This window comes from Trachurus trachurus, assembly GCF_905171665.1.
Source record: "Trachurus trachurus genome assembly, chromosome: 11".
NCBI classification, from domain to species: domain Eukaryota; kingdom Metazoa; phylum Chordata; class Actinopteri; order Carangiformes; family Carangidae; genus Trachurus; species Trachurus trachurus.
In genome coordinates, this window is record NC_139904.1 from 20,540,521 (window position 1) to 20,563,517 (window position 22,997).

General features: G+C 41.9%; 1 protein-coding gene across 1 annotated transcript; it reads left to right on the forward strand.

The window, feature by feature from the left end:
- Nucleotides 1-5,347: 5,347 nt before the first annotated feature.
- cpne4b (copine IVb) lies at nt 5,348-20,705 on the forward strand (the record flags this gene model as incomplete). The annotated part of the gene is made up of 15 exons (XM_083981945.1): nt 5,348-5,518; nt 8,188-8,367; nt 10,724-10,795; nt 11,100-11,174; nt 11,721-11,804; nt 11,928-12,017; nt 13,823-13,921; nt 14,682-14,768; nt 15,113-15,172; nt 15,279-15,412; nt 15,670-15,724; nt 15,927-15,978; nt 16,595-16,728; nt 17,106-17,342; nt 20,574-20,705. The coding sequence occupies 15 exons, from the start codon at nt 5,348-5,350 to the stop codon at nt 20,703-20,705; spliced, it is 1,662 nt and encodes a 553-aa protein (XP_083838071.1).
- Between the last annotated feature and the right edge of the window lie 2,292 nt (nt 20,706-22,997).

Consider the following 22,997-nt stretch of genomic DNA (forward strand, 5'->3'; position numbering starts at 1 on the left):
TGAAATGATCTCATCCTCTGAAGTGACAGATCAGGGCCAACTGCATCAGCACCGAGAGAGAGTTTATACCACTCTTTCATAAATAGGTAGATAGAAGTAAATTAGCAATATCTCTTTGCCTTCTTTCATAAATTGGGACTAATATTGAGCGAAATAGTCTCATAGTTCAGATCCAGGTTAATGTAACATTTAAAGGCTATTATAGCAGATTTTGATGTGCTTGTCTTGGCTGATTTATCAGAATAAATGATGAGGATAAATGGGTTTTCAAAAGACACAAATCCTCTCTAATGCATTGCCTATAAACCAATGCGTTTATTTGTGAATAACATGGCACTAGTCCTAAACCTACAGGATAGAGATAAAGCTGTAATACCATAAAAGATTTGGATGCACTTCAAATGAACTATTCCATGCATAAGGGGATAGATCAGAAGGCAAAGAGTTGGAGAAAACAGTGATGCAGCTAAGACAAGATAGCTACTAACACAAATTAAAACAGTAGGAATGAACCCAAAAGGTAATGCAGCCGTTATAACATAGACCATTGATTGCAGTTAAATAACGGGTATTAAGAAGTCAATGGTCAGCAACCACTCACACAGGCTACACACATAGCCTAATCAATCAGTATTAATCTACTGACAGAGAACAAATGTAAACAGTGTTCTTACAGTAATAAAACAGCAGCCATAAAAGTGAAATATTGTGTAATCAGCCTACAGTTAATCGTTTTAAACTGCAAAGTAAGAAATTCATTGTAGCCTACAGTGAAGCATGTTTTATTACTGTGGATATGATAATAAACACTTTGAATCTTTGAAATGCATCTGCATCAGTGAACCAGGTGGGCACAGTGTGAACTGCCAAGTGGTCTCAGGTGTGCGGTCATCTTTTATTATAAAACCTCTGAAGCGCATCGCAACCAATCAAAGCTGAGAGCCCGAAAATCAGTTTTTATGAGCACCAGTGACCACGGGCGACCACGAGATGGCGCTGGTACTCTGCGCTCCGAGGCTGCAGGTCCCAGGGTACGGTGCGCTCTCTCTGCGGCCCCCGATGGAGCCAGCGGATTACAAACTCCAGTTAAGTGGCGCACCGTCCTCCTCCTCCCCATCTTTCACCCAGTGTAAACCCAGGCGCACGGATCACGCATCCTCGCCGTGCTCGGTCTTTGGGGAACTAGAAAAACAGCTCTCTTTGGCTGTCACCGACAAACCGACCGAGAGGTCTGCAGTGTAGGGAGACTGAGAAAGAAAAAAAAAACATATAGACAAAGAGTGAGGAGAAGGAGATGGGTCCGGAGGCGGGTAGTTGTCCGTGATTGTCAAGTGAACGGTGGTGAAGTTGTTCGGCTCCGCTCGGATCTTTTCTCCAGGTCGTTGAGGTGAGTTTTCTCTCTGCAGGAGACAGGAGCAGCCCGGATGGTGCATGTCTTATACCCGGCGCAGGCTATCCCAAATTTTTCTCTTGTGTCTTGTAAATGATAGATGAATGATGGATACCAGATGTTTGTAGGATGATACAGTGTAAGCTGTAAGCATGCTTCTTCATATTTATTTTTTTTAAACAGTTTTTATTATTAACCCATGCATGCATTAACTATCTCCTATAAAACAGACTGAAATGGACATAATGTTGCCAGACAACACCATATTATTTTTTACAGTAGGCTGATTCCACAGGCACTTGGGAGATTTCATCATTTGAGAAAATACTGGAAAACACCAAGTGGGCTTCTCTTAGAAATCCTCTGCTTTAATTATATTCTGCTGGAGTGTTATGAGACAAGATAAGCTGCATGAGAGAAGGGGATCCGCTTCATTCTCTGCCCCTCTCTCTTTCCCTCTCTGTCCTCTGTGCTTCATTCACTCACACTTGCCTGTCTTTCCCCAGCTCTTTCTCTCACTCCATCCCTCTAATCCCCTCTCTCTCACAACCCCTGTCCCCCTCACTCTCTCTGGTTTTGCCTCTCTGTCAGCTCTAATAACACTGTGAGTTTGCAACACCAGACTGCTTCACTTCTGAGACTCCTCTCTCGTCTTTTCTCAAACCCCCACCTCGTTTATATGTGTCTACTCCTTCAGCTGAGCATGGTTAACTGTCATGGTTAATATTCTACATAGGGTCTCACAATGGCACGTCACAGAGTTTTTCAGTTTGCGGTGCCTGTGCTGTGACTGGATGGCAATGTTACTCCTCTTTGTCCGATAATCAATATGTGACCGAGCAATTACAGTGTACTTGAGTGTCATGCACCTTCCTGTGGCTGAATCATTAATGTCACATCTGTCACAGTCACTCTACACAAGTGCACATGTGAAGGTGAAGGGACACACACACACACACACACACACACACACACACACACACACACACACACACACACACACACACACACAAACGCACACAGTCAAGGATCATGGCCATCGAGCTCTGAGCCTTGATTGATTGTCACGATGTGGAGAATAGCAGCTGACAGTGAGGAGCCTTGAAATGATTTTAAGAAGTCTTACACAGCCCGCCAATCAATCATTGCTATTTTGGGCGTTGTTTTTGATTTACATACAAATTTCAGAGCACTCGGGCCACTTTATTACAAAGCATTAAGCCACCTATCCTGAAATTTGCACTCTTTTGTTTGGTGACTGTTTGGCTCCTACCCACAGGGGAAACACTGCAGTTTTCATATTTCTTTCAAATGTTTGAAATTAATATAAGTTTATACATTCCTACAGACCAGGGACATCAATTCTCAAACCCTTCGTCACAATGCATTTGATCAGAATCATAATAAACCAGTTGTCAAGTTGTCAAGGCAGTAACCACTATGGGAGTTTTAAACCCCAAAAAAGCAAATTCTAGACCCTGTGACTAAGTGTGACATGAGAATTCATTGCCACCTCAGGCAATGTGCAACACATGTGACAGCTGACGCTTTGAACTGTAAAGGCGGATTCTGCACACAGCTCTTTTACAGTAGAAATCTTCTACAGCCTCCATGACTATCAGTGTCATCTGCCGTCAAGCGGAACAGACAGGCATCTGCTGTGTCCTGCACACACTCTTTCTGTAGGGGGGGGGTGTCACATACAGAAACACAACTACGCTCCACCCACACGCAGGTCTGTTGTATGTCACACACCTGCCTCATGGCTCTGTCCGCATGCATGTGTCTGTATACAGGCCTACCAGTGTGCTTAGCTAAAAATAATCAGCACCAGCGAGACACACATGGAACATGAATTATGGAAGACACAGAGAGAGAGAGAGAGAGAGAGAGAGAGAGAGAGAGAAAGAGAGACATTCAGGTCAGAGTCAGACCCAGTTCCAAGAGCTTTACTCCCTAAGGACGATACTACTAGACCGCTGCATTAATATTCAGTTCGTACCATCTAGCACATCAGACCTGCTGTTATCCTTTAGTTTGGACTAACTGGACCTGAGGCTACCCAGGGTTTCAGCCCAGCGCTTCATGTACATCATGGGCAGCGAAAATGGATCCATGTATTTTGAGATTAATAATAGATGCAATGTGCTGTTCTTAATTAAAAAGTCATACATTTAGAGTTTGTTTTTAAGTGAGGGTTAACTTGATTCAGCCTGAGAACGCACTGGGAAGATATAACTGTTACTGAGTGTAGCCTACTGGAGTATAACAGTTATATTTTACACAAAAACAATTAGATATTTAATTGGATATGTTCATGTTCTCATTTAGAGTTAACTGAGGGGGTTGATAAAACTTTAATATTGTCCATATAATAGGACGCTACAGCCAGGAGATGGTAGCCTGACTTTGCCCAAATCTACTGTCAACACCTCTAATGTTCACCAAGTAATGTGCTGTTGTTTTTACACCTATAACACATGAGATGTAACTGTTAATTTGTGGGCTTTAGAGAAGCTTAGAAGCTGATTTTCTTTTGTACAGAGACAGGCTTTCCTGATATAAGTCCTAATTGCTATGCTAAGGTAAGTGTTGTCTGTAGTCTCATATTTAAGAGGAAAAAAGCGAGAGTGGTAGCCTAATCCTCCGATTTCACTCTTGGCAAGAAAACGTTCTTCCCACTATGTCACAAAGACCTGCACAGCGTGCAGGTGTTTTCAGTAGTCCTGGATAATTAGAGTTATTTTTTAAGGTTGGGGGTGGGTGGTTACGTACCTGGAATTACATGAGGTTACAATGAGCTAATGTGCTATTAAGAGCTATAAATGTACATGTTATTGAACTCATAGGTGCAAAAAAAAAAGAAAAAGAAAAGAGAGTGAGGAAGACATCAGTCAAAGTGAGTCTGGACATGCCCACACAGTCTAGAGAGGAGGTCTCATTACTGTAAGAAGATTAATTGAAAACACGTATGTGGGTGGTTGATGCGTGTACAAGGCCATCAAAGTATTAAGTAATATTGCCATGTACGTACATGACATATAAGCCACAATATGACATACCGTATACACTTCTATGAGATGTGTGCCCACACTGTGATGGACAATTTCCCAGACTTTGGGACTGAGTTGGAATATGAGAACATTCACCTTGAACAAATGAAACACAGCAGATATTTTGAGTTAATAGGTCATTTCCTTTGCCAGCTTGAGTGTAAAAATCTTATCATGGGAAAAAAATTGCCTGTGTCGCAGTGATTAGATGCTTAGTTCTATTTAGGGACCATGAACACTATACACTCTGTGGAAACCTGAGGAGAAACCTGCCGATTTGTTGGTTACTCAGCAGAGTTCACTCTGTGTGTGTGTGTGTGTGTGTGTGTGTGTGTGTGTGTGTGTGTGTGTGTGTGTGTGTGTGTGTGTGTGTGTGTGTGTGTGTGTGTGTGTTATTATGTGCATGTTTGTGCTCCTTTGTATGGAGTATTTGCACATAAATCCAAATGCACTGACAAGTGTTAAGTGCATAATTGTGGTTGTTTCTACTGACACTCTACAGTATGTGTACATTTACACATACAGACCTTGTCTGATATTCAGTGGAGTCCTGACCTTGAACAGTTTGATTGCTGTCTGCTTAGTCAGGGCCACTGCATCTGCTAATGTCAGGCAAACAACAGTTCCAATGAACTGCACTGCACGGGTTATTTTAATCTATCTATCTATCTATCTATCTATCTATCTATCTATCTATCTATCTATCTATCTATCTATCTATCTATCTATCTATCTATCTATCTATCTATCTATCTATCTATCTATCTATCTATCTATCTATCTATCTATCTATCTATCTATCTATCCTACAGTACCTCCCTACCTACCTACCATCCATACATCCATCCATACATCTAACCCTGTCCGTCTCCATCTCCTTTCAGTGTGTGATTGCGTGTTCAGCATGAGTAACATCTACGAGTCTGCAGAGGCCACGCTGGGCTTCATCAGCTCTCCATGCCTGACCAAAGTGGAGCTGAGAGTGGCCTGCCGGGGGATCTCGGATCGTGATGCCCTCTCCAAACCCGACCCTTGCGTGGTGCTGAAGATGCAGTCTCACGGCCAGTGGTTTGAGGTACAGTAATGGGATGGGATGAGAACAGGGAGTGGTGCGGCGTGCAAATGTGCCCGCGGTGCCTGCAGAAACACCGCTCTAAGCCGTACGTGGAGGTGTAACGGCAGCATTGTTGAGGAGAATTGTTGCTCTGGAGTGGAGTGTCCTTGCTTGAAACCTTTGAAGGATATTCTGAATGAGAGTACCAGCTGCTGATTTGTGTTTGCTTTCAAAGGTGTTTCTTTTTAGTTGTGTGTCATATTCACTGGCAACAATCCACCTGGTGCTTATGAAGTCTTTTATAAAGTCATGATTTACATTTGAATTCCAAATTTCTTACATAATGTATCAGTCAATAAAAATTAAATCCCATTTTTTGATTTTGTCAATATTCTTGTCACTACAAAGTCTTTGAGGTGACTGTATTATAGCTATTCAACATTATTTTCAGGCTCCACACCATTTGTCTGTGACCTGTTGTACCAGTCTGATAGAAAACTTTCTTCAACTCCTTCTGAGGTTTTTGTTGCAGATGATTCCTGATGAATTCTTCCGCAGACAACTCTCGAAATTGTTCAAGCACATCATTGAATTCATGTTTGACTAAATGATTATGTCTAATCAAGGACCTGAGCAATCATGCAGAGCTGTGATTGTGTCGCTAACCTTCTCACACTAAATTGCGGGTTATGGGTGGTTCTTATAAATTATGGATGCTAATTGTCACGGAAGAGAACAGAAGTCATAACTTTGGTAGATTGATGTAGAGATTGTATTCAGCTTTCCAAAATGCTTTTGTCACCTTGATAAGTAAAGTGTTCTAGTATTATTTTTCCACTTTTTCAGATTCCCAGCAAAACATTTTGATATTGAAAATAATGGGAGCAACAAACTACTTTACCCAGAATCATGGGCATTTTATTGCACATAATAAAAGCTTTGACTGGATGAATCTTTAGCGTTTAGCACTAGAAATTGGACAATATGTAGACAATTGGTGATGCTCTCTACTACTTAGTGTTCCACTTCCTCTCACCCACTTGCTTTTTTACTTAAGAAAAAGTCTCCTATTTACAAAACAGTTCATTCCTGTTCAAGCCTCACAGTGACATTAACACACGTAGTAGCTGAACTTTACACTGAACACAGTGTGGGAGAAGAGATAAATCTAGAGATTAAAGAATAAATCTTATCTTGGGCTGCCTTAATTTCTCTGTTTTGTATCAGTAGGGCAGTAGACGCACACTGAGTCATTCTGCCTTCCTTTTAGATATGTAACTACACACCCACGTATGCATGCACATCCTTGTATCCAGTATCCAGTGCTACAATAATCCACAATTACAGACACACGCATGCGGATTCACACATGTCATGCTGTTTACACAGACTGTCATGGGCACAATGGAACAGATCAGATCATATTCTCAGAAAGTAGTGCAATATTATTCTGTCTTTTGAGACTTCACCAAAAACATCTTTGTAGTGTGTGTGCTTGCAAGAGAGCAAGCGAAAATTTGCGTACTGTATGCGTTCTGATAAGCCCTTTTGTGGGAATGGGCAAATGTTATCACTGCCCATCAGATTTGGAATCCCCTAATTGGATAATTGTTTTTGAGTGTGTCTTTGTGCTTTAATTAGATGCCGGCCTATTGAGGTAAGTGTCAGAAAAAGGCCAAATCTGTGAGTGTTTTGTTGTACGTCAAGTCTGCTGTTGTGCCACTCACTTTTGTTTCTGTATGTGTGTGTGCATGTGTGAGTGCATGCCAAAGGGTTATCAACAATAAAAAGGACGCAGTCATTGCTGCCAGAGTTGGATAGGTTTTGTTGGCAGTGCAGAGCTGGACTTCTGTTTGGCTTTCTGTTCCTTTTTGTGTTAGAAAGGAGAAAATCTGAGATCAATGTTACAACTATAGTTGCCTCTCTGTTTAGTCAAACAGCCTGTGTGATTTTTATCCATCAAGAAAAATCTATAATACCAGTTTCTAGCTGATAAGTCTAAACAATGTGGTAATGGCTATTTGTGATAATTGCTGCATAGTTGCAAAGTCTGCTGGGTTTCCAAATCAATGTGCCGCAGCAGTGTGGTCTATGTTGAGTAAAATCTTCAGTGCACTTCGGAAAGACCAAAAAAACTCAGTTTTAACTGAAACTGCTAACACTGCAGAGTAAGTTCAACATAAAATATATCTGTGCACAACACAAGAGTATTAGATTTAGCTGCTTGGTATTAGATGTTCTGACCAGAATATATGGAAAACCTTAGTGGTCGTACTAAGTAGTTCATTAATCAGTACCATTACATGCACAGTCATAAAAATGCAATAAGTAGATGTCCATATAATGTAGAACATGTATCAATTTGATACTAAGTGAACTATAACAGACAGATTTATACAGAAATAAATAATGAAATCATTTAGAGAACTGGATTTTTCAATTCACATTTGCATTTCCACCTACCAGTAGTTATTTATTTATTTGCCAACTCTGATTTAATTTAGCCCGCTGGGTTCTAGTTATGTTAAAACTTTGCTCTGAGATGCACATAATAAACCCTTTGATGGACTGCAGGGGGATCTACCGAGGAAATCCGAGGCAAACTTTTAGAACATTATTATTTCTATTTTCCAGATACAGAGCTTAACCCTGAGCTGTTTGTGTGTCCATGCATTTGCATGTGTTTGCAGGTGGACCGCACAGAGGTGATCCGCAGCAGCAGCAGCCCCATGTTCTCCAAGATCTTCCTGGTGGATTACTATTTTGAGGAGGTCCAGAGGCTCCGCTTTGAACTTCATGACATCAGCTCTGGCAACAATGGCCTCCGTGATGCTGACTTCCTGGGAGCCATGGAGTGCACCTTAGGACAGGTCAGTTCTTTTTCTGACTGTTAGTCATTTAGTGTAATGAATTACTTGCAGTCCCACTGCTGTATATTTGTAACAAAGAAATCTGCTAGAAGTCAGGTTTGTATGGTTGAACATGAAACAGCATGTTAGGTAGGTCACTGCACAAGCTACTGTAAGTGGTGCGTGTGAGGGAAGTTTTCAGTCCATATAGTACTGTGTGCATGTGAACACATTAGAGTGAGTTCTTTATAGGAGCCAGAAGTGCGTATGAGCATATTTTTCTACAGGTGAATGCATGACAAGAGTGTATACGTGTGCATCAGTGAGTATACCTGCAAACAGAAACACTATATCACATACTGTGGGTGTTATGTTTACCAGTTTACAGCAGTATGAGACCTATGCATGCACGAATGCAGCCTGCGTACTTTGAGTGTTAGGATTACAGACTGGAGTTTGTGATGCTTTGTAAAGTTCACTTCCCTTGTTCAGATATTAACCACATGTATCACTTGATGTACTTTAATTAGGGTGAGAGAGCAACTTTAAAAGTAGAGAGGCCAACTTTAAGTGTGAATGGAATCTTAATGTGATCTTTTCACTTGCGGATCTCTGCTGTCACTATCTGCATTTTCAACGTGCGTCTACAGTGTGTCCTTCAGTCTTTATTTACATATAGCCCTGAGGATGCATTACGCTATGTTTTTAAAGTATTTATATGTGCATATGTTAATACATATGGCCTTGTTACTCGCTTAATGGTGCTGCTGACCCTCTTAACGATGCAGTTGTAATCAATATTTAAAGATTTGCTTTATTTACATTCTTCATTTAATAGCCTTTAAATAGCCTTTAAAACAAAAATTGGAATTGCACTAGTGCTCATTATCAAGTTGAATAAGTGGATTCTGGGGAATTAACATCTAATGTCATATTGAATAGAAGGAGATTGGGTGCCATATAGCTTAAAAGTCTTTTCTGCCATGGAGGGGAATGAAAGTGTTTGTTTCCACTAGAATCCGCTTGTCATTGTCAGAGACGCTATCAGCAGCATAAGGCTGGTGGATTCGCAATAGTTGGTCAAACTGAGATAATTGACATGGAAGAGGATGAGGATTTCGAAGGCAAGAGCCAGAGAGGTTTACTGAAATGGGATAACACGCTGCCAACGTTTAGTCTGGGTGTGAACAACAACAACAACATTCTGGATGTTGCTGTCAATCCAGGACTGTGTTACTGTAAGAAAATAGACACATCATATCAGTGCAGTGCAGACGAGTGTATGGAGATTTCAGAAAGTGATAGTAACAGATCTGTTAATGGAAAGCAGGTTAGCGAAATGTGAGACAGGCAGAAGAACATTTTGTGCAGAGGTTAAGTGTTATACTGCAATTTGTTGCATTCGGCTTACTGAGATCATCACAGACCACAGTGAATCATCTCGATTCCACAGTTCAGTTCGTACTTTTAGAGTGTTTTAGCCTCTTTCAGCTGTGTTTTTGGTTTTCTTTGCAGGCTCACCATTAGGGTTCATTCCCACAACGATTAACGAGTAGATATAGGATTTCCATTTGCCAGGTGGATGTAACATGATTCCAAATGAACATTAATCTTTTGCTTAATGCTTCCGCTGCACCAATGTGGACAAAAACTCTGTTATTACAAGTATAACCATGCACTTTATTCTCTTTTACAATTATATTTTATTTTACAAGGAATTACATTTAAATCTTCCAAAATCCACTGTTGAACACAAAAACCCACACTGTGCACCATTGAGCATACTATTTTATTTAACTAGATTCAATCTTTCCATCATATTCCTCACATAGAATAAAACTCAGTAGCCCACTAGCTGTTTGTAGTGTAAAGCCTCCAGTTCAATGCACCTGGGTATCACAGATGTTAACAACAAATATAATGCCTATCTGTCATTTTTAAGTGCTGGTCATCACACTGAGAAACACCTCACTCTGCAGCTTCTAGGTGCTTTTAACGCATTGTTTTGGTTCGCCTGTCTGTGTGTGGTGAGCCTCAGCAGCCTCCCTCTCTAAATGTGAGCAATCACTCATACCACACGCTACACTTTTATAGCACCTGGCTAGCACAGACCAATAAGTGGTTCAGAGCACCAGATTTCTCTGGAGTTGGCAGGAAGACACAACGCCATAGAAAATTACATGTCAGACACCGGGAGAGGCAACTTCACCAATCACAGCAATGCTTAGTAATATCCACTGGATGAGTTAAGTAGACAGTTGTATGCTAACATGAGGCAACACCATTAGGGCGAGGGGAACGCCGTCACTCTGAGGGGAAAACACTGGGATATGTGAGCTGATTTTGTTGAGCCTGCATGTGCTTCTGTTTGTTCCAGATCGTCTCACAGAGGAAACTGACCAAAGCTCTACTCAAACAGGGAAACACTGCTGGAAAGTCCTCCATAACGGTATGACGCTGTTTCTGAAGACAGCTTGACACACCACCACACACACACACACACACACACACATGCGCGTGTGCGTGCAAATCACACACGCGCCACCTCTTGAACTTAGACACTCTGAAGATAATTAATTTGATGATGTTGCCTGTTCAATCTGTTCTGTTCCTCATTTCCATCTCATTTTCTGTCACCTCCCTCCTCTGCCTCTCCGCCTGTCACTCGCTCTCTCCCTCCCTCCCCCTCTCTCTCTCTCTCTCTCTCTCTGCCTCCCCCTCTCCTTCGTTACTTTCTCTTCCCCTGTGTAAAGGTGACAGCAGAGGAGTTGACTGGTAATGACGATTACGTTGAACTCTCCTTCAGCGCTCGTAAGCTCGATGACAAGGTTTGTGCTACTGTGTGTGCTGTGCACTTTCACACATATTGAAAATTTACGGAGGTTTTTTTTTTTTCACAGACATAAGACAAATTAATATTTCAAGATATGAAATTGTGTGTGTGCTGTCAGACAGATGTGTGCAAGTACGTGGGTGGGGGCTGTGGGAGTTGAAGATGAAGCAACTCGCATCCAATACACAGAAGTACAGTTTGGCATTAGAGAAGGCCTCCTGAGATGCCCCCCTCCCCACATCTCACCCACCCCACCCCACACATACAGATAACTATATTAATTTTCCAGCTTCCACACACACGCACACACACAGGGCTACGGATGACTAATCCAAACAAGTTGTGCCTTAGGGGAAAGATGGAAGAAAGCAAGGGAGGGCTGGATAAATTGTAGAGGACAGGAAAGGGATGGGTGGAAGAAACGAGGAAGAAAGGGAGAAAAAAGGCGGGTGAAATGATGATTCTGTTAGTGTATGAATGATTTATGGTGATCAAAGGCAGCGCCGAGGCAATGCCTTACATGCATGTTCTCCCTCTGAAGGATTTCTTCAGCAAGTCGGATCCTTTTCTGGAGATTTTCAGACTAAATGATGACGGGACTGAGTCGCTTGTGCACAGAACTGAGGTAATTACAACAAGCACATATGGACACAAATGTGGTTAAATGTGGTTGACTACATCAGATCTGTGATTAGTCATTCCTGTGATGTTTTTTTTGTGTGTGTGTGTGTGTACTGCATGTACGCAGACGGTCATGAACAACCTGAGCCCCGTGTGGAAATCCTTCAAAGTTTCCTTGAACACGCTCTGCAGCGGTGACCATGACAGGGAGCTAAAGGTGAGTTCGGAGCTGCTGTCAGCAAGTCACGATGGGGATAACATTATTTTATTTAACCCGAAGAAAGATCTGCTACAGTCTTCACGTAGCAAAACCTTGGCTACGGCTTGCTTCATTATTTAACTTCCCCTGATGATACTTGAGGCACATTTAGAGGGCCAAGGCCCAGGCCTGCAGGTGTTCTGTGGCAAAATGTTTTGCTTTCGTGCAGCATACAAATGATGAGATTTGTAAAACATAAGCATTAGTGTCACATACCCATAGGTATATACAGTACTGTATAACTGAAACCAAACAGCTTCAGTCATCTTATTCTTTTCATCTCTGTGCCATGAGCTGAGTTGAGGTCAGGTGTTGCCTTTTCCTTAAAAAGCCAGACGAGTGTGAAAGAGCTCAGCGGTCGTCCTAAACTCTCACCCTTTCTTGCCAGAATGGATCTCTAGTGTGTGTGTGTGTGTGTGTGTGTGCGCATATATATGTGCGAAAGTGGTGGCCGCACATCAGCTGTGAACAGTTATTCTTTCCATGAATAAACATGAGCTTGTTCATTAAATATTCAGAGGCGTCTTAACTCTGCATGGCTCCTGACAGCAGGAGAAAGGGCTCAAGCGCGCGCACACACACACACACACACACACACACACACACACACACACACACACACACACATGTGCACACACAAGCGCATGCTCGCCATTGGCTATGGTTTCCAGGGCTACCTGTTTGAAGCATCGGAGCTATAGTGAGAAATGGCAGAGATTTCTATTCAGACCAGTACTTGCTTTTCACCAGGCTCTTTAACTGACCAATGCATAAATGCATAAACCCTCCTCTGCAGTGTCTGGCTGTCTCTCCCTTTGTATTTCTCCTTCCACGTTTCTCCACCTCTCTACTTTTCCTCTCACTGTCCCTCGGCCGGTCTCTCTCCTCCACCTGACTGTTAGTATTCAGTGAATGGAACGGTGGTTCTTCATTTTTTCATTACTCTCTCGCACAGCTCTCAGCAACTTCAAGTGGAAGCAGGGCTGCGAAGGCGAGGATTGGCTTCCTCACCCGCAGAAATTACTGTCAAAAACAAAGACACGCATACTATCTCCCCCACACACACACAGATACAAAAATGGAACACACACTTCAGATGTAGGCACTCTGAAGTTTAAGTGGGAGATAGAAAATAAGGGGATTACTGCTGGTCGTTGTTTTTAATCAAGCGTTGTTGGATTGTTTCTGATCACCTTGTTGTTGAGGTGACCTCAGGCAAGAAGGACACAAAGCCATACGGCCAAATGACTCATTCACAGCAATTAAATCTGTGTTAAACTGAGAAGCTTTTTCCTGTGTGTTCCTCTATCGACCAACTTTATTGAATATTATTGATTGTACAGCCTCTGCAGGACCGGCCCAGATATCAACGCCTTCTATCTGCTGTTGAAATTACGGGGATTGTTTCTCTGTGATGCGTTAAGCCTTGGCCCAGTGACCCTCGCATTTCACCAGTGATTGAGGCCATTTATCTTGTCCAGTGGCTCCTTTGAGAGAAACAAACTATTACGCCTTGACGCGCACACACATAACACACACATAAAGCTGTCTCTTAAGCCACGTCGCTCTCAGCATCCTCAGATTAATATTTCACCGCTCCATTGCCCCCCCACCAACACCGCCTTATCAATCATTCAGCATGGCATTTCCCTGCATGCCTGTGAGTTCATGTGTGTGTGTGTTTGTGTGTGTTTAGGTGACAGTGTTGCAGCTGCGCTCTTCCTGAATGACTGTGTGCGCTTGTGTATGTGTGTCTGTTTCAGTGCACGGTTTGGGACTGGGACTCTAACGGGAAACATGACTTTATTGGGGAGTTTCAGACCACCTCTAAGGAGATGAGGGCAGAGCAGGAGGGAAAACAGGTAAGCACAGAAACACACAAACTCATACACATTTTCAAATGAAAAGTAAACTGCACGGCGACACCTACACAGTTGGACAGTCTTTGTCAGATAATGATTTTGGAAACTAGATACGAGAAGGCTGATCGGCTTCATGGTGATAGCTGTGGTTCTTTATCTGCCCCAAGCGTGCAATGAAAACCCAATCCAAACTATAGCCAGTCATAAAAGAAAGGTAGGCCTACTACTGAGACAAAAAAAAGAATATTACACTATTTCATTTGATAAAAAACCTCCTGAAAATGTCCACATGCTTTTTTTTAAACATACAAATAAATGCATGTACAGTATCACAGTCGTGGCTATGGAAAGCTATCAAGTATTTCTAGTCATCAAATACACCATAATTACCAGGAAATGTTTTATTTCACATCATGATTATCTTTATTTCATGTTCAGACCTCTTGGTGTCTATGTGTGAAGGCTAAAAGTGAAATGCCTCGGGGCTTCCTTGCAAATGCAGTTTCTGTGTTCAAGTAGTCTGGCCTTTTTTTTTCTTCTTTTTTGTGTTAAAGCTCTGCTGTGGCTGTGGTTTCCCAACACTGTAGTTAGTACATGTTTGAAATAAGTTGGCGGTTTGAAATCAGTGTGCAGATGCTGCTCTTTTTTCCATTAGGTTCGCTCCTTGGTGAAACGTGTAATTATGCTCCTTTCATGCTCACGTCACTCCCACAGTTGCACCACTAACATTACTGTAATTGACTGTGTTGTCTTCACCCAGATTCAATGGGAGTGCATCAACCCTAAATACCAGATGAAGAAGAAGAATTACAGAAACTCTGGTGTTGTCCTGCTCAACCACTGTAAGGTGAAGTGACTCATGTCCCTCACTTTACTGCAGTCATTTCATTATTTTTCTCATTACCGGTATAATTTTCAGCATTGGTAGGCATTTTGTTCATTCTATTAAACACCTACCTCCTGAACAGTTTATGTGAATCTCTGTGTGTGAGCGCTATTATATGTATGTGAAGAGATTTACAGTATATAAGGGCATGAATGTGTATATTCAAATGTGACAGTCTTCATAGTGTCTGGCATGTGCAAGCTGTGGCACCAAATTCCTCCCTTGGACAATAAAGACATTCTTTTCTTTTCATAGCCTGTACATTTTTTATGACTTGCCCTAAATTTCGGCATTTCTCTTGACAGATCATCAAAATGTATTCCTTCCTGGATTACATAATGGGAGGCTGCCAAATTCAGTTCACAGTAAGTTTTGTCACAATTATTGTCCCTAATACTTACAGCTGTGTGTCTGTCCATGCCAGGTCATGCTATGTGAGTGTGTGTGTGTGTTTGCGTGTCTGTGTCCCAGGTGGCAATAGACTTCACAGCATCCAATGGGGATCCCAGAAACAGCTGCTCCCTCCACTACATCCACCCCTATCAGCCCAATGAGTACCTCAAAGCGCTGGTGGCTGTAGGGGAGATCTGCCAAGACTATGACAGGTAGACACCACTCCATCAATCATCATTTATCTAATGCTGACACACTCACACACACACATTCAAGTGCATACACACCAGATTTTCCCCTCTGAGGAGTAAACCTTTGATCAAAGTCTGAATAAAAAAGGAGCCCTACGTGCTTATCATATAAAGTGTTCCATAAATCGCAAAGCTTTTATCCACTATTTTTCCTTCCTTCTGCCCCTTTACTCCATCTTTTTTTTCCCAATGAATCTCATGTCTCTCTCACGCTCCAGTGATAAAATGTTCCCAGCGTTTGGCTTTGGAGCTCTGATACCCCCTGACTTCAAGGTAGGACATCTGGGATGCTTGCGGTAGCAGAGGGAGCAGTGGCTAGTTCAGATTTAGATTTCAGATCACAGTTTGCTTTTGATCAACATGAAAGGAGAATGCATCTGTCAACCTGCAAATTGGACTGAACATGTTGTGCTGAGAGTTTGGTTCGCTAGTAGCCGTAAAAAAAGGTGCTGTGTTCTTTCTGCTCCACATGAAGGTTTCACACGATTTCGCTGTGAACTTTGATGAGGACAATCCTGAATGTGCTGGTGAGTGGCCGCACACGCACACGCACACACACACACACACAGAAAACTTTCACGCACGCACACACACACACACACACACACATTCATACATCACAGAACGGAAACAGCCCTACAGTCTCCTCTCATCTCTCCCTCACTGTCAGTCCCATATTTCTCCCCCTATCTCTCCCCACCCTCATGTTTCTTCCTCTCACACGTACAAATACGCTCAGACATGCACACACACACGCGCACACATGCAGCCGAGAGATTTGTCGCTATGCTGCAGGAAGTATTTCAGGCTCTGAGATACAGAGAAAAACAACACTAATCTGTATGTGTGAAATGGGCTTCTGCGCTCTTCTCCCCACATAGCTGCATTCCCGCCGCGACTGCGTGTGTGCCTGCCTCGTCTCATGTTTGTACGGACTATAAGGGAAAGCTTTTAGAAAAATGTCCAGTCACCTTGGAGTGCAACCACATGCGCAGAATATGATTTGTTTTAGCAGATACGTTTGCAAGCACAAGAACTTTGACTCAGTGAGGTCAGCCTAGTGTTATATACAGACAGACGGGAGGAGAAAATAAAACAAGCAGAGAGTGAACCTCTGTGTGTGTGTATGTGTGTGTGTTGCAGGGATTCAAGGCGTGGTGGAGGCCTACCAGAATTGCCTCCCTAAGATCCAGCTGTACGGGCCCACCAACATCGCCCCAATCATCCAGAAAGTGGCCTCATCTGCCTCCGAGGAGATGCACACCAAAGAGGCCATGGTGAGTGAGAGAATGAAAAAAATAACAAAGGAAAGTGAGTGTTGGTGTTTGCGCCGACCCACAGGGAGACAAAGGGAAGAGAGACGTAGCATTGAAAAGACAAAAAGTGAGAGATCAGAGGTGGTAAAAGTTGGGACTAAGAGAAGCAAAGAAAGATGAATTGAAAAGACTGTGGAAGTGATTGATATTAATTTAATTCCAGTCATAAGTTTTAGAAGCACAAATTCCTCCCTGCCTTAATACCTCCCGCTCCTCTCAGACTCTGTAGTGGATTAGAGTGAGTTTTATTCAAATGAGTCCCTGACAAGAAGAAGCCACTTTAAAACATAAGATTCAGCGAACATCTATTTGTCTGCCCTCCTGTCTCCAAACACCAGGAATACTTCATCCTGCTGATCCTGACAGACGGTGTGATCACCGACATGGCCGACACGCGGGAGGCCATCGTGCACGCCTCCCACCTGCCCATGTCGGTCATCATCGTCGGCGTGGGCAACGCGGACTTCACGGACATGCAGATACTGGACGGGGACGACGGGATCCTGCGTTCACCCAAGGGCGAGCCCGTCCTCCGCGACATCGTCCAGTTCGTCCCCTTCAAGGACTTCAAACACGTGGGTGGTAGTGGGGGGGAGCAGCGTGGGGGGGGTGGAGGGTGGAAGTCTTGGATCTCAGGGAAAATCATAGAGCTTTGATGAATGTATTTCAGGCAGAAAATGTGACAGGGTCTCCGGGGAAGTCAGGAAACCAGACAAATTAGGGACTATGTGAGAATATAGCAGAGTGGGCTCAGAACATCTTTTTGCACTAGATTCCACCTTTCAGCTATCTCTGTACTTTATGTGGCTATTTCCTCACAGTCAGCATAACTACAGTGGATACCAGGCTGTTTACCTTTCAAACTTTAAAGCTTTCTCATGCTGAAGAACAGCATTAAACAGCATAGGAAATGTTAGACATATCCACAGAGATGTATCTGGTCATGAAACGTTTTTCTCTCATTAGGACCGCAATGTAAAAACAGTAAAAGACAAGCCAATACATAGGAGAACATATTCCTTTAAATATTTCAGTGCTTGTGCCAGTACAATTCCTGAGGTTCTGCACTGATATCAAAACTGTATTTTTGTATTAACGGTGGAAAAAAAATACCCATGAGTCAAATCTGGGCCTCCAGCAAACAAATTTGGCCCCATGACAAAAACAGTTTTCCAGCCTCTTCAAAACTTTTAACACAATGTTTTTCCAAATCTACAAATCTGATGCAGATAGCAGTGAAAGAAGAGACATAAATCCCAATAGATACAACCTAGTAATACTAATCATTGCCACGACATTAAGATACGAGAGCTGCCGCGTCTCAAACTGCAGCAAGGTGAACAGGGCCGTGTGATGGAATTAGGCTCTTATAAATAAATGAATAGCACAAATATAAACTGGAAAAATGCCATCCACTTCTTTGAAAGTGAGACTATGTAGCTGTTGAAAAAAAACAAACATAAACCTCCTCCTTTAATATGAAGAGAGAAAATGTATTCTTCTTTAATCCACTACTTTCAGTGACTATTTACAGTCTGATACGACCATTACCTTATATTATACAATTAAATGTTATCAAACTTATGAGAGCTATATCTGTGGTCATCTGACATTATAAGATTTTTTTATTTCATTAGTTTAAACTTTTTATTATTTTATACTTGCCAGAAGTTACACCGTAGCACTTTATGTTACGTCGCCGCACCCTAGGCGATCTGTTTAGCAGTTCAAACACAGTTGTAATCAATTAACTAATTAATATATCACATGTATGAGTCATTTAATGCTAAATGAATATTACCATAAGATGCTGCAGCTCTGCTCGGCCTCGGGGGATGACCAGCAACGATCCTCTTGGGCAGGGACTCTGTATGTCTCTAATACGTGTGTTTGTGCATGAGTCTATATGTATGTGTTGGGTAGGTGCTAAGATGCGCCATGTGGGCTGGGGGGTAACAAATGTGAGCGTGTGGGCGTAATGTGTTTGGTGTGCTCGTCAAAACACATCAGTAATCTACGCACTGAGCATGTGTGTGTGTGTCTCTGGTGGCGTTTGCCGTGCCCGGCTCTGACAGGGTCCGTTGGGCTGGCTCTGTTACGGTGAGTTTGGGCGGATGACAGGTTGAGAAATCATCCCAGCTACACGGGCAGAGATAGTGGGGAAGACCTCAGCAAAATGTAGGAAGGAGAGGAAACATATAGTGTACCCAGAAGTACATAGATCAAGAGACGGACAGAGATACGAAGTGAAGAATAAATCTGGAGGGGTAGAGGAGGAGGAAGTAAAGAGACAGCCCCAGCGGTGGCGGCGGTGTTGGAGGGAGGTCAACAGGAGAGCTGAGCTAAAGACAAAAGGGAGCGAGGGAGTGTGTGACAGAGGTGGAGAGGTGATTTTCTGCTCTGTCGTTTCTTTTCAGAAGGGATTAGCAGGACGGAGCTGCTGTGTGACAGGCAGAGTGGGGGATAACAGGTAGATAGGAGCGGAGGAGAGAAAGTTGGAGGGAGGGTGGAAATGAGAGGAGGGGGAGGAAGTGCAGGAGGGAGGAGGGGGCCTGGGTGGGTGCACTTTGATGATGCATTGTCTCGGGGAATTATGTGAGACGGAGTATGACAGACTTGCAGACTTTAAGGATTTCGGACATGTGTGTGTGTGGTAGCATATGTGTGTGCAGACGAGTGGCTGTGCTGCATAATTATGTAGCTATGTCTTCGTGTTTGCATTGGTTATTCAGTGAATTGCATAGAGAGAAGTCATATCAGTGATGATATGATGTTAATAAGTATTCTGAAGTTTTACAAATTAAATCAGCTAAATATTTTATTCTTTCAAAAGGCTTGAGATGTGATGACAAATGTCAACTATTTCTTTAAAATTTACAGTGAAAACATAAACTGGTCAAATAAAGCAAATCAAATTTTCCCAGTCTTCAACTCTTCAACAAATGCCATCCCATAACACAAAAACTAATTTTCGATTTGATTAAAATGTGAGCACAAACACATGATAATAAACCTGCTGACAAAATAATTATGACAATAATTTGACTTTCAGTAGGAAAAAATTGCAATGACCTCAATTTTAAAACATCATAACAAATGGCTCTGTTGAAAATGTCTGATTATGATGTCTTGATTAACAGTTTTTTGTTCTTGTAATTTATAGTGAAGATAAATAAAAAATAACAAACTGTTCTCTGTGATATGAATATATATTTCTTATTTTGAAAGGGTTACTTGAGTTTTAAGTTATCACAGACAACAAAATTGGAGTTGCAAATAATATAACCAGACGCAGAGATTTACATAACCTGACGAAGGTCCAAGGGACCGAAACGTTGTGCTTTCATTAAAACTACAATGCAAGTTAAGACAGTGTGCAGGAGCGGACTTTGATTGAGTTGCAAATAATAAAATCTAATCCATAAAGCAAAAAGGAACGAACCCAGCTGCACATTTTAGATTAAATTATAGGGCGTAAACTGTAAAAATGTACTATGTATTATGATTGTTTTTGCTGAATGTAGAGAATGCGCCTCCACGCTTTGTTTTCTGTGACATTTTGTTGCGCAATGCACGTAACTAAAAGCAGGCGCTGATACTAAAGGACAAAAAGGTGAAAGCAGGGATGTTTTGAGGTTGTCAAATGAGCTTGTCTGATCACATCAGTCTCACATGGTCCAGACCTGCGACAGCATCAGGCTCAACAGTAAATCCTGGCGTCCAAGGATCATGCATGGTCGGTGATGTGTGTGTGTCTGTTTGTGACCTCTCTCCACCACCTTCTCTGTTTGTGTCTGTATCTCCAGGCCTCCCCAGCTGCCCTGGCTAAGAGTGTTTTGGCAGAAGTCCCCAACCAGGTGGTGGATTACTACAACGCTAAAGGCATCAAACCCAAGTGTATGTCGGACTATGAGTCCACAAGAACCTTCAGTCCCTGACAATGGACTAAATGCGCACAAAATACACATGTATATATATCATATATACATTTATGTACTGTATAATACATATACATATACACATGCAAAAGCACAAGCACACATGCACACACAAACATATACGCACAACTGTACTACATACTACATACAGTAGTCTAGCTCAGAGAATTAGCTCGTTCTGGTGAAACAATTTGAACTACTTCATTGATGACTATTGCATGCTCAGGCCACAGCGGCATCACCTGGGAAATTATTACTATCTACTGTATATCTGAAAGATGTTTATAGAAATAAGAGCAGTCTTCTGAACCAGCATGCAGGCTCAAACCATATAGCCCACCCAAAGAAATGACACTCCTACCTTATTTAGATAACTAGCAAGTATATAGACCAAAAGATATGTTAGTATAAAAGCCAAAATATGTGATTGCATAGCCCGAAATGCCTAGAATTAGCATTGCAAATGTTATTTATGGGAATTGTAGCGTCCCTGTTAGTGTACTGCATAAATGCATGTATAATTCAGCTCCTGCTAATATCCAATCTCCAGTATCCGCTTGCTAGTTATGAAATAAAGTATCTCTGTCATTTGAGTGACATTCAAGGTTGCCTTGGGTGTTTTGGGTTCTTTTCTACAGATTTGTTTGAGATTTTGCTAAATGGAAATGAAAAACTGAATAATTGTAATAATTTCTTAATAACCTTCTTACATTTTAAAGAGTTTTGGAAGGGTAGACAAGCGTGTGTGGTAGACACTCATCTGTGAGCTGAAAACATTTTTTTCTGTATTCTGCATGTTGATTATAATAAAGACACTTTGGTTTTCTCACTCGGTTGTAATCTGTTGCTTGGGTGTGGGTGTCTGGATATTTGTATGAATCATGTTCATATGTTCACACTGACTCAATCAAAAAACGGAGATTGTGGTGGGGTGGGGATGGGGTATCAACTTCCCTCTTGGGGATAGAAAGAAAAACATTTAGATTTCAAATCAACACTTGGTTTTTCCTAAAGGTTGGGGTTATTTTTTGAGGTTAGATGTGTAGTAATTGTGATCAATGTAAGATTAATTTTCCAAAGAATCAATCAGTGCAGAACAATATAATTTTCTCCTTGGGGATAAAAACAACCTCATGTGTATTTGTACAGGGGTGCAGCATGGAGCCATGATCTGTGCAATATAACCGAGTGAGCAGGTGGCAGTCATAGATTGTATCTAGAAATTGTCGCAGCTTGTTAGTTGATTTATTTTTTGCCACCCCAGTGAGCTTCTGTTTCTCAGTTTGCCACTGAATATGCAATCTATTTGTATGTCCAGACCTCCACTGTCTGAGGCTAGACATCACACATCTCTGTGTTTCTCCCATTGACAGCCCTAACCCTGTCATGTTGAATAAACCTTGCATCGCACAAACTACAAACCCTCACATGCACTTCCTCTGCACACACAAATAACACTGTTGGACGGAAATGGACTCATCATCAACACCTCTCTCAAGTCATCTCCCACTAGACATTGAAATGCAAGAATAGATTATCTCACTAATTTCCATATAGTTAATTAGGCCAAAACAAAGTTGGGATGTCCTACTGCACTTTACATGTGCCTCAGTCTCTGATAGGCAGATCAGTATTCAGCTCATGAGTCCCCTGATGTCTTCTTCCCAATCAGACACCCACATCAGAAGAGTTGCACAGAGACCGAGAGGATCAGATTTACAACTGTGAAAAACCGTATCAAATCATAAGAAAAATAAGAAGAAATCAGAATAAGAAAAAAATCCTCTCTTCTCTTCTTGTAACAATAGGCCTAGTACTGCTGCTGATATGAATGATGATAAAAAGCAACTTCTTTTAGCCTACATTACAATCACCAATCTCCCTTTTGTAGGCTACTTTATTTAGGAGTTAGTTATAGTTGTATATTTTGCTCAGACAGGGAAAGAAATAATTTAAAAAATTAAAAAAAATTCCTTGACAAAAATATAAATGGCATCTGTTGAAGAGGATCACATGACTGCACCTCATATGACTGGACCTTGGGGTGAGACTGTTTTCTCAGCTGCTGTTTCCAAGGTCATGATTGACCTTCAAAATTCAAATTTTATCATGTTTTATGTTAAGTTGTCTATTTGTTTGAAGTGTGAAAGTCGTCATTGAAATTTTCATGAACATAAAGCTGATTTTTAATGCTTTGCAAACATTACCATTGATGAGGTATGCTGGAAAATCGTTAGTTGTGGTCGTGCGGAACCTTAGACGTGAGCCCCAGTGACGCGGAGCTGTTTTGGT